This window comes from Schistocerca cancellata, chromosome 10 (assembly GCF_023864275.1).
Source record: "Schistocerca cancellata isolate TAMUIC-IGC-003103 chromosome 10, iqSchCanc2.1, whole genome shotgun sequence".
In the NCBI taxonomy this organism is placed as follows: domain Eukaryota; kingdom Metazoa; phylum Arthropoda; class Insecta; order Orthoptera; family Acrididae; genus Schistocerca; species Schistocerca cancellata.
The window spans coordinates 64179624-64192139 of NC_064635.1; the positions used below are offsets into that span (position 1 = coordinate 64179624).

Genomic DNA, 12516 nt, shown 5'->3' on the forward strand with positions numbered 1-12516 from the left:
GTCCCAGGAAGGGGAAACTTTATTGACACATTCCTGGGGTCAGATACATCACATGATCACACTGACAGAACCACAGGCACATAGACACAGGCAACAGAGCATGCACAATGTCGGCACTAGTACAGTGTATATCCACCTTTCGCAGCAATGCAGGCTGCTATTCTCCCATGGAGACGATCGTAGAGATGCTGGATGTAGTCCTGTGGAACGGCTTGCCATGCCATTTCCACCTGGCGCCTCAGTTGGACCAGCGTTCGTGCTGGACGTGCAGACCGCGTGAGACGACGCTTCATCCAGTCCCAAACATGCTCAATGGGGGACAGATCCGGAGATCTTGCTGGCCAGGGTAGTTGACTTACACCTTCTAGAGCACGTTGGGCGGCACGGGATACATGCGGACGTGCATTGTCCTGTTGGAACAGCAAGTTCCCTTGCCGGTCTAGGAATGGTAGAACGATGGGTTCGATGACGGTTTGGATGTACCGTGCACTATTCAGTGTCCCCTCGACGATCACCAGTGGTGTACGGCCAGTGTAGGAGATCGCTCCCCACACCATGATGCCGGGTGTTGGCCCTGTGTGCCTCGGTCGTATGCAGTCCTGATTGTGGCGCTCACCTGCACGGCGCCAAACACGCATACGACCATCATTGGCACCAAGGCAGAAGCGACTCTCATCGCTGAAGACGACACGTCTCCATTCGTCCCTCCATTCACGCCTGTCGCGACACCACTGGAGGCGGGCTGCACGATGTTTGGGCGTGAGCGGAAGACGGCCTAACGGTGTGCGGGACCGTAGCCCAGCTTCATGGAGACGGTTGCGAATGGTCCTCGCCGATACCCCAGGAGCAACAGTGTCCCTAATTTGCTGGGAAGTGGCGGTGCGGTCCCCTACGGCACTGCGTAGGATCCTACGGTCTTGGCGTGCATCCGTGCGTCGCCGCGATCCGGTCCCAGGTCGACGGGCACGTGCACCTTCCGCCGACCACTGGCGACAACATCGATGTACTGTGGAGACCTCACGCCCCACGTGTTGAGCAATTCGGCGGTACGTCCACCCGGCCTCCCGCATGCCCACTATACGCCCTCGCTCAAAGTCCGTCAACTGCACATACGGTTCACGTCCACGCTGTCGCGGCATGCTACCAGTGTTAAAGACTGCGATGGAGCTCCGTATGCCACGGCAAACTGGCTGACACTGACGGCGGCGGTGCACAAATGCTGCGCAGCTAGCGCCATTCGACGGCCAACACCGCGGTTCCTGGTGTGTCCGCTGTGCCGTGCGTGTGATCATTGCTTGTACAGCCCTCTCGCAGTGTCCGGAGCAAGTATGGTGGGTCTGACACACCGGTGTCAATGTGTTCTTTTTTCCATTTCCAGGAGTGTATATTAGTTACAAACTACGGCGTACACACACTTCATTCAACATGCAAACGTCACCACAGATATTTGGACTTGGGTTATGAGATACTCGATATGCCTGCCATCATTGGCGGTGATGTGGCACAGACGAATAACGAAATTCTGCATGACCCGCTGAAATGTCGGAACATCGACGCTGTCGATGACCTCTTGGACGGCTGTTTTCAGCTCAGCAATGGTTTTTGGGTTATTGCTGTACACTTTTTCTTTATTATAGCCCCACGAAAAGGAGTCGCATGTATTCAGATCTGGAGAATATGGCGGCACACTCGAGGCCCATGCCAGTGGCCTCTGGGTGCCCCAGAGCCAGAATGTGGCCCCCAAAGTGCTCCTCCAGGACATGAAACACTCTCCTGCTTCGATGTGGTCGAACTCCGTCTTGTATAAATCACATCTTTTCGAAATGAGGGTCCTTTGAATAATGGGGATGAAATAATCTTCCAAAACCTTCACGTACCGTTCGGTAGTCAACATAAGATCGAGGAATATCACACTGATTATTCCGTGACTGGACATTGCACACCACGCAGTCGGCCGTTTAGTGAGGAGAGACATCCCGATCGCGAAATGCGGATTCCCAGTCCTCTAAATGCTCCAATTTTTCCTGTTGACGCACGTATCCGAATGAAAGTCGGCTTCGTCGCTAAACCAAACCATGCCCCAAGGCCAACCGTAACCGTGCAGTTTGAACGTCCTAACGCAAACCGTTCAGAAGTTCTGACGATTTTATTTCATACAGTTCAATAATTGTCGCCCTGTATTAATAACCCTGCATATACAGTTTCTAATACTGCTTTACCTCATGGCATTCGGTGCTGGCATAAAACGACACAGTGTTAAGTGTCGTAGATCGAGAGTAAATCAGTCTGAAATTGATGCAAGCCTCAGTATGAATGAATGAAAATTAGAATGTTTGGTGATGAAAAACACACGCCTTATTCAGTTCTGTTTCGTATGTAAGTGTGCTCTCTTTCCTCCGTACCTCATTCTACAAAACTGACATGAGCAGATCCCCAGCCACCAAATAACATGCCCTAGGTGAGCTATCGCCGCAACACTTCATAAAGGCAACGACTGTTAGGTGTTAATGTGTTTTACTGCCTGATCGTGTGTCCACCAACAGGACTCAGCCTATGGGAAAGAAATTAAAATATATTCCTTTGTACAGCTTTCTTGCTGTAGGGGAAGGTCGGGGAACACTGGACATGTCACCTTTTTCTAAATATTGGAAACGAGCGTTTGGCGTCATGGGCCGGCAGGGGCAGGTCCGGCCGCCTTGGTGTAGGTAAATGAATTTCGGAATCCTTGTTTCCAGTCAGTCGGTAACCATTTTCCACGCAAAAATGAGAACATACATTTTCTTGACTTACAGAGCCAACTATCAAGAGTCAAAACAAATGTTTAAGACAAAATAAACATAGTTTGTTATGTAGAATCTGGTTCTGCAATAAAAAATGGGGGTTCACATTTGAAATTTTAAAGTTGCCTCCCGCCCCACTCCCAGGAGGCTGGGGTGGCGGGCTACTTTTAGCACCACCAAATGTCTCCCTCGAAAATAATCAACTTTGGATTCTACACATTTTTTCGTGTAAAGCTCACTTTTCGAGTTATTCTGGTTTGCTTAAAATTTAGGGTGTATATATACATAACTTGCAAGTAATACACAGCACTCTAAAGTTCAGTATATGCAGAAAAACCCAACAAGAAAGAGATAGTTTGCTTCTGCCCAGATAATCACTATTGTTTTGATTCAAACTAACATGAATAGTCTTGCTCCTGCATCGCTGACACAACAGTGGCGTAGCTAGTACTGCCACTAATGGCAAAATTTAGAAACAGCTCTTTTCTTATGCAAGCCACTGACCATTACTGTCGAACCTTCCACTACATCACGCAGTGTTTCTCTTTCCTTCCTCAGGAAATGTTTAAGAACTTATTCAGTGGAGCCCGGCCAAAGAAGCCGGGCGGGTCCGCGAGCACCCGCGCGAGCCGCGAGAGCCTCGAGACCGACCTGAATGAGGAGCCGGCGGTCAAGGTGTCCGCCAAGCGCTCGTCCAAGGACAAGTCCCCAAAGGCGAAGCCCCAGAAGGAGAAGCCCCAAAAGGAGAAGTCTCCCAAGGAGAAGAAGCGGTCCGGCACCGGGACTTCGCCCTTTGGGTCGGGACTTCTGAATAGGCGCGGCAGCAAGGAGAGGCGGCGCGCGGAGGCCGAGCAAGAGCGCCGCCTGCAGGAGGATCTCCAGGAGAGGGACCGCATCCTGAGGGAGAGCCAGGAGGGCAGGGCTGGCGAGGACGGCCTCTGGGAGATCCCGCTGCACAGCAGCGCCTCACAGGTGAGTGCCAGGGCTGCGCCGCGGTGCTGCTGCGGGCTCTCGCCTTAAATCATTTTTCCTATTCATTAAAAAATTGCCTTGCCTTATTATTATTTTACATCAACAAAAGCAAAAGTAGGATAATGGAATGTAGTCGAATTACGTTGGGCGATGCTGAGGAAATTAAATTAGGAAATGAGACACTTAAAGTAGTAAAGGAGTTTTGCTATTTGGGGAGTAAAATAACTGACGATGGTCGAAGGAGAGAGGATATAAAATGTAGACTGGCAATGGCAAGGAAAGCGTTTCTGAGGAAGAGAAATTTGTTAACATCGAGTATAGATTTAAGTGTCAGGAAGTCGTTTCTGAAATTATTTGTATAGAGTGTAGCCATGTATGGAAGTGAAACATTGGACGATAAATAGTTTAGATAAGAACAGAATAGAAGCTTTCGAAATGTGGTGCTACAGAAGAGTGCTGAAGATTAGACGGGTGGAACACATAACTAATGCGGAGGTATTGAATAGAATTGGGGAAAGAGGAGTTTGTGGCACAACTTGACTCGAAGAAGGGATCGGTTGGTAGGACATGTTCTGAGGCATCAAGGGATCACCAATTTAGTACTGGAGGGCAGCGTGGAGGGTAAAAATCGTAGAGGGAGACCAAGAGATGAATACACTAAGCAGATTCAGACGAATGTAAGCTGCAGTAGGTACTGGGAGATGAAGGAGCTTGCACAGGATAGAGTAGCATGGAGAAATGCATCAAACCAGTCTCAGGACTGAAGACCACAACAACAACAACGGGCTTAGTTTGGTTATCTTACTCTAAGTGATTCAAAAAGTACGAGGCGTGTTTTTTAAATAAGTACCGTTTTGAAATTAAAAAAAGACGTCCTAAGATATCTCAATAATTTTATTTTTAGATGAAAGCCTGTACCTTAATCTACGCACTGACGCCGCTACAGTCTGATTCTTCCTTGTTTACGTTGTGTACTGAGTGTTTAAGATGCCTCCGATAATCATGAGTCCCGCCGACTGTGAAGTACGGGCTGTTATAAGATTTCTTAGTGCTAAAGGCTTAAAAGCGATCGATATTCATCGTGAGATCCGTGCTGTTTAAAGAGAAAACATTATGACTGATGGAATGGTAAGAAAGTGGGTGGGAGCATTTAAAGATGGCCGCACAAATGTGCATGATGAACAACGGAGTGGGCGTCATTCGCTCGTTAATAAAAGTCTGGTGCAGGAAGTGGACAATAAGGTGAGAGAAAACAGACTCTTTACGATTTCCTCTTTGCGGGATGACTTTCCTAACGTTTCTCGTAGTGTTCTGTATGGCATTGTGACGGAGCACTTGAATTACCGAAAATTGTCCGCTCGTTGGGTACCGGAAATGTTGACGGATGTGCCCAAAACCAAACCTTTAGACAGTGCATTGACTTTCCTTGAGCGGTACCACAACGACGGTGATGATTTCTTAAGCCAAATTGTACGGGCGATGAAACACGGGTGACCTACGTCACACCATAATCAAAGCAACAGTCCATGAAAGTTGAGTAAGGGCATCGTTTTGCTGCAAGACAATACCCGGCCGCATGGCTATATGGGGTGCAAGTCGCACCTGAAACCTCCGTCTCCGAATGACGGCAAGAGTTGCAGCGGCGGTGTGGGGGTGCGCGTTGTCGTCAGGGAGAAGAACGCCTCTAGACAGAAGCCCTCTGCGACGGCTCCGTATTGTTAGCTTCAGCTAATTCTCAAACATGGGACTTTACTGGGCACTGTTCACTGTTTCACCTCTTTGCTAACAGTGCTCCAAAATCGGACCATTTATGTCCCATGGGGTCAAAAGAGGCTTTCTGGCAGAGGGCTGAGATTTGAATTCCCTCTTGACTGCAGAAGATGTGTGTCGCCATTATGAAGACGGTCTTTTGCTTCCTGGTTCATGGTGATGCACCCAGGCTTCGTGTCCTGTGACGATACGTGTCAGAAAGTCCTGTCGTTCAGCATTATATCGCCCCAGAAATGGCGTGGAACCTGAACACACATCACCCTGTGCTCACCAGTGCGCATCCTAGGCACCCATCGTGCACAGGAAAAACAGTACTTGAGAACCTTACTAACAATGGTATGACGTTATCCGACAATGATACTAAGTTCCTTGGCTGAAGCTTCTACAGAAATATGCCGGTTCTCACGAATCATAGGTCAGCGTGCCCCATATACTCATCAGTAACGGCCGTTCTGGGACGACCAGACAAACCGGCCGCTGTGACTGAGCGGTTCTAGGCGCTGCAGTCCGGAACCGCCCGACTGCTACGGTGGCAGGTTCGAATCATGCCTCGGGCATGGATGTGTGTGATGTCCTTAGGTTAGTTAGATTTAAGTAGTTCTCAGTTCTAGGGGACTGATGACCTCAGATGATAAGTCCCGTAGTGCTCAGAGCCATCTGAACCATTTGAACGACCAGACCATTGCTCATCTGTGGCTTAGTTACGTCCACATTTTAAAGGCATCTACCCACTTGTTCGCTCTTCTCTTACTAATGCAGCTATCTCCACACCTTTCCAATATGTTTATATGGATTCGTCCAGAATTCATGCCCCCAACCACAAAAATCGTATTACTGCTTGCTGTTCTTCTAAGCTGCACATAGCTAGGAATGCGTCCATTTTGTTTCAGCCGCCTTTCCTATTCAGCTTGTCATGAAATCTGCAGGACTATACTAAAACTTTCTCAAAGCATGCTTCTTCAATTTCCAGGAGTCTCAAAAGCCTGACATGTTAACTACAATACAGATAGTTTACTGTTACTTTTTGAAATGCCCTCGCATTTCTCACAATTTATTTTCTCCTTCTTCTTCTTCTCTTCAGGGATTAGGCAAAATTGCGTGTTACAGTACCCATCTTCCTGATTCTCTGGTTGAGCGCTTAAGCAGACCGGAAAACTAAGGACAATCAGTTTCCTATTCACCATTCACCCCCCAGAACAGTAATATTGCACCCATTCTGACTGTGTATAGAGTAAATCTTGTATCCAAGTGTGAGAAAGTGTGAGAAATGTTTACGTAGCGTGCGTCTGAGGCGGAATGTGGGAACCAGCCTGGTATTTACCTAATGACATGTGGGAAAGCGCCTAAACACCGCATCCAGCTTGGCTGGCACACCGAAACCTCGTCGTTAATCCACCGGTCTGATTTGACCCAGGGCTGGCGGCTCTCCCGGAAACACATTTTCGCCAGAGTCTTCCTCTACTTTTCCTTCCTTCACACTTAAAATGTCTGGCCTTTAAGGGGGGGGGGGGGGTCTGGTTTGGTTTGGTTTGGTTGTTTGGGGAAGGAGACCAGACAGCGTGGTCATCGGTCTCATCGGATTAGGGAAGTATGGGGAAGGAAGTCGGCCGTGCCCTTTCAGAGGAACCATCCCGGCATTTGCCTGGGGTGATTTAGGGAAATCACGGAAAACCTAAATCAGGATGGCCGGACGCGGGATTGAACCGTCGTCCTCCCGAATGCGAGTCCAGTGTCTAACCACTGCGACACCTCGCTCGGTCTAAGGGGGGGGGGGGGGGTCTCTCACTCTCCATTGTTGCTAGGTGTTCTTTCCACTTCCTTCTGTAATATATAATTTCATCATTTAGACTAGATACCTTTACTTCTTCTGTAACATCTTGGTTCCTTTGACTTTCTTCAATCACACAATCTTTAACCCTTATCAGGAATTTCATTTATTGTGCCTGAATATGTTTTCGTTTCTTTTTTTATAACTACCCAAGTCTCGCTTCCATAGAGCAGTGTGAGGACTGCAACAGTTCTGTAGAATTTAATTTGAGTATCTTCCCTAAAGCTTCTGTTAATTGCTGAAACCATCTGAACTTACTAAGCTTAATTTCTATATTTTTGCTATAGCCATATATCGACTCCCGCCATAGGTGACTGATGTGGTTTACTTGTTCTAGAATCTTCTGACCCATTACTACTTTGCTTTTTATATGTTTTTCCATATAAAGGTCGTTATCTTAGTTTCTTCTGCTGAGAGCTTCATGTTAAATTTCTTTATCTATTAGGATCATTACATCGTTGGCGTATATTTGAGGGTCTCCTCCTGTTTAGGTCAATACCTTTCTGAAATTCCCATATATGCTTTAGTTCATATATGTAAATGATGAACAGAGTTGTGGAGATATAGCAACGTTGTCGAAAGAGCGAGGTGGCACAGTGGGTACAAAATGATCTAGAGAGAATTTCTGTATGGTGCGAAAAGTGGCAATTGGCAACAAATAAAGAAATGTGCGAAGGCACTAAAAGAAATCCGATAAATTTTGGGTATACGATAAATCGCACAAATCTAAGGGCTGTCAATTCGACTAAATACCTAGGGACTACAAATACGAGCAACTTAAATTGGAAAGACCACATAGATAATATTGTGGGGAAGGCGAAACAGAGACTGCGCTTTGTTGGCAGAACACTTAGGAGATGCGACAAACCCACTAAAGAGACAGCCTACATTACACTTGTCCGTCTTCCGCTGGAATACTGCTGCGCGGTGTAGGATCCTTACCACGGAGGATTGACGGAGGACATCGAAAAGGTGCAAAGAAGGGCAGCCCGTTTCGTGTTATAGCGCAACAGGGGCGAGAGTGTCACCGATATGATACTCGAGTTGGGGTGGCAGTCACTGAAACAAAGGCTGTTTTCTTTGCGGCGAGATCTATTTACGAAACTTCAATCACCAACTTTCTCTTCCGAATGCGAAAATATTTTGCTGACACCCACCTATGTAGGGAGAAATGATCATCATAATAAAATAAGAGAAATCAGAGCTAGGTGTTCCTTTTTCCCAACGCGCCATTCGGGAGTGGAATGGTAGGGAAGTAGTATGAAAATGCAGAATGAGATTTTCACTCTGCAGCGGAGTGTGCGCTGATATGAAACTTTCTGGCATATTAAAACTGTGTGCCGGACCGAGACTCGAACTCGGGACCTTTGCCTTTCGCGGGCAAGTGCTCTACCAGCTGAGCTACCCAAGCACGACTCACGCCCCGTCCTCACAGCTTTACTTCTGCCAGTATCTCGTCTCCTACCTTCCAAACTTTACAGAAGCTCTCCTGCGAACCTTGTACAACTAGCACTCCTTAAAAGAAAAGGATATGGCGAAAACATGGCTTAGCCACAGCCTGGGGGATGTTTCCAGAATGAGATTTTCACATTGCATCGGAGTGTGGGCTGATATGAAACTCCCTGGCTCCTCGGGACCTTTGCCTTTCGCGGGCAAGTGCTCTACCCGTGCACTTGCCGGCGAAAGGCAAAGGTCCCGAGTTCGAGTCTCGGTCCGGCACACAGTTTTAATCTGCCAGGAAGTTTCAGTATGAAAATGGTTCGATGAACCCGCTGCCAGGCACGTAAGTGTGAATTGCAGAGTAACCATGTAGATGTAGATGTAGAGCCACTTGAGATTAGCCGAGCAGTCTAAGACGCTGCAGTCATGGACTGTGCGGCTGGTCCCGGCGGAGGTTCGAGTCCTCCCTCGGACATGGGTGTGTATGTTTGTCCTTAGGATAATTTAGGTTAAGTAGTGTGTAAGCTTAAGGGCTGATGACCTTAGCAGTTAAGTCCCATAAGATTTCACACACATTTGAATATTTTTGTAGATGTAGACATGCTATCTCTGTTTGTAAACATTTTTTTAAATCACCTTATATAGAGATAGAAGAGATAGAGAAGATCAACGGAGAGCAGCGCGCTTCGTTACAGCATCATTTAGTAATCGCAAAAGCGTTACGGAGATGATAGATAAACTCCAATGGTAGACTCTGCAGGAGAGACGCTCAGTAGCTCGGTACGGGCTTTTGTCGAAGTTTCGAGAACATACCTTCACCGAGGAGTCAAGCAGTATATTGCTCCCTCATACGTATATCTCGCGAAGAGACCATGAGGATAAAATCAGAGAGATTAGAGCCCTCACAGAGTTATACCGACAATCCCTCTTTCCACGAACAATACGAGACTGGAATAGAAGGACGAACCGATAGAGGTACTCAAGGTACCCTCCGCCACACACCGTCAGGTGGCTTGCGGAGTATGGGTGTAGATGTAGATGCAGATGTAATGGTAAATCAACCTACGTGTGAAATGGTTGGACCTAGCCTTTTAATCTCAGTGACTGTGCCTGTTCCAGACTGTCCAGCTGAATGGCCACTCGGGTGAGGACGTGACGGAGGGCCGGCCCCAGAGCAGGTACAGCAGCCGCAGCAGCAGTCCGGCCACCTCCCCCACCGAGAAGGAGCCTCCGAAGAAGGCCAAGGCCAAGAAGAGGGGCAAGGACAAGAAGGGGAAGAGAGATGCGTCCAGCGCGCAGGTGGAGTTCCAGCCGCCGCCGCCCCCCTCCGTCACGCTGACGGCGGCTTCCAGGAAGAGCAGCAGCTCCAGCAGCTCGCCGCCGCTGTCGCCCATGGGCCCGCGACAGCCCAGCGTCTCCGAGATGGTCGAGAAGTTTGAGAAGTCCGCGGGGGATGACGCCGGCCAGGTCACGACACCGGCGGCCCAGGAGGTCCAGCTGGAGCAGAAGGTGTCGCTGGTGGAGCTCAAGGTGCAGGTGAGTGCGGTGGTGTGGTCTGCAGTCCAAAGACTGCTTTGATGCTGCTCTTGACGCTAGCCTATATTCTTCATATGAGAACGAAATCTTTCACTAAGGCGCTGTTATATAAAACACTGAGGTGACAAAAGTCATGGAGCACTTCCTAATATCGTGTCGTACTTGTTTTTGCCTGGCATATTGCAGCAGCTCGATGTGGTATGGACTCAACAGCTCGCTGGAAGTCCCCTGTAGAAATACTTAGTCAGGCTGCATCTGTAGCTGTCCATAATTGCGAAATTGTTGCCGGTGCAAGATTTTGTGTATGAACTGACCTCTCAATTAAAACACTCCGTCGTCAGTTCACGAGTGGCCTATCGGGAACATCCGACCGTCGTGTCATCCTCAGAGGAGGATGCGGATAGGAGGGGCGCGGCGTCAGCACACCGCTCTCCCGGTCGTTATGGTGGTATTCTTGACCGAGGCCGCTACTATTCGGTCGAGTAGCACCTCCATTGGCATCAAGAGGCTGAGTGCACCCCGAAAAATGGCAACAGCGCATGGCAGCCTGGATGGTCACCCATCCAAATGCCGACCACGCCCGACAGCGGTTAACTTCGGTGATCTCACGGGAACCGGTGGATCCAAGGCGGCAAGGCCATTGCCATGACTTCTCAATTAGGTCCCATAAATGTGCAATGGGATTCATGTCGAGCGATCTGGGTGCCAAATCATTCATTCGAATTGTCCAGAATCTTGTTAATGACGCATTGTCATTCATAAGAATGTTATCGTTGTTTGTGAGAATGAAGTCCATGATAGACTGCAAATGGTCTACAACTAGCCGAACATAACGATTTCCCGTCCATCATGGGTTCAGTTGGACCAAAGCGCCCACTCCATTCCACAGAAACAGCTCACACCGCTATGTAGCTACCACCACACTGGACTCTACATTGTTGATAACTTGGGTTCATGACTTCGTGGGATCTGCGCCGCATTCGCTCTCTACCAACAGCTCTTACCATCTGAAATCGGGACTCATCTGACCAGACCACGGTTTCCAAGTCGGCTAAGGTCCAACTGATACGGTCACGAGCCCAGTAGAGGCGCTGCAGGCGATGTTGTGCTGTTACCAAAGGCACTCGCGTTGGTCGTCTACTGCCATAGCCCATTAACACCATATTTCGCCACACCGTTGCAACAGTTACGTTCGTCGTACGTCCCACATTGATTTCTGCGGTTACTTCACGCAGTGTTGCTTGTCTGTTAGCACTGATACATCTACGCAAACGCCACTGCTGTTAAGTGAAGGACGTCGGCCACTGCGCAACAGTGGTGAGAAATAATGCCTGAAATTTGGTATTCTCAGCACACTTTTCACACTGTGCATTTCGAAATACTGAATTCCATAACGATTTCCGAAATTGAATGTCCCATTCGTCTAGCTGAAACTACTATTCCGCGCTCCAAGCTTGTTAATTCTCGTAGTGCTGTCTTAATCACGTCGGAAACCTTTTAACATGAGTCATCTACATCTACATCTACGTGATTAATCTGCTATTCACAATAAAGGGGAGTTCAATGAACCACCTTCAAGCTGTCTCTCTACCGTTCCACTACCGAGCGAGGTGGCGCAGTGGTTAGCACACTGGACTCGCATTCTGGAGGACGACGGTTCAATCCCGCGTCCGGCCATCCTGATTTAGGTTTTCCGTGATTTCCCTAAAACGCTCCATACAAATTCCGGGATGGTTCCTTTGAAAGGGCACGGCCGACTTCCTTCCCCGTCCTTCCATAATCCGATGACACCGATGACCTCGCTGTTTGATCTCTTCTCCCAAAACAACCCTCTACCGTTCCACTCTCGAACGGCGCGCGGGAAAAACGAGCACTTAAATTTTTCTGTGCGAGCCCTGATTTCTCTTATTTTATCGTGATGATCATTTCTCCGAATTAAGGTAGGTGCCGAAGAATGTTTTCGCAATCTGAGGAGAAAACTGGCGATACAAATTTAATGAGAAGATCCCGTTGCAACGAAAAACGCCTTTGTTTTAATGATAGCCACTCTAATTCACGTATCATGTCTGTGGCACTATCTCCTCTACTTCGCGATAATGCAAAACGAGCTGCCCTTCTTTGTACTTTTTCGATGTCATCCGTCAGTTCCATCTCATGCTGATCCCACACCGCACAGCAGTACTCCAGAAT

The 12516-nt window shown here is 48.3% G+C and overlaps 1 protein-coding gene across 1 annotated transcript in view; it reads left to right on the plus strand.

Annotated features, from left to right (window-relative positions):
- Positions 1-3341: 3341 nt before the first annotated feature.
- The window catches only part of LOC126106112 (trichohyalin-like), a 134881-nt gene continuing 125706 nt past the window's right edge, over positions 3342-12516 (plus strand). The window contains exons 1-2 of the mRNA XM_049912358.1: positions 3342-3752; positions 9910-10326. Coding sequence (XP_049768315.1) covers positions 3342-3752; positions 9910-10326 — 828 coding nt within the window. The remainder of the gene's footprint in view (positions 3753-9909; positions 10327-12516) is intronic.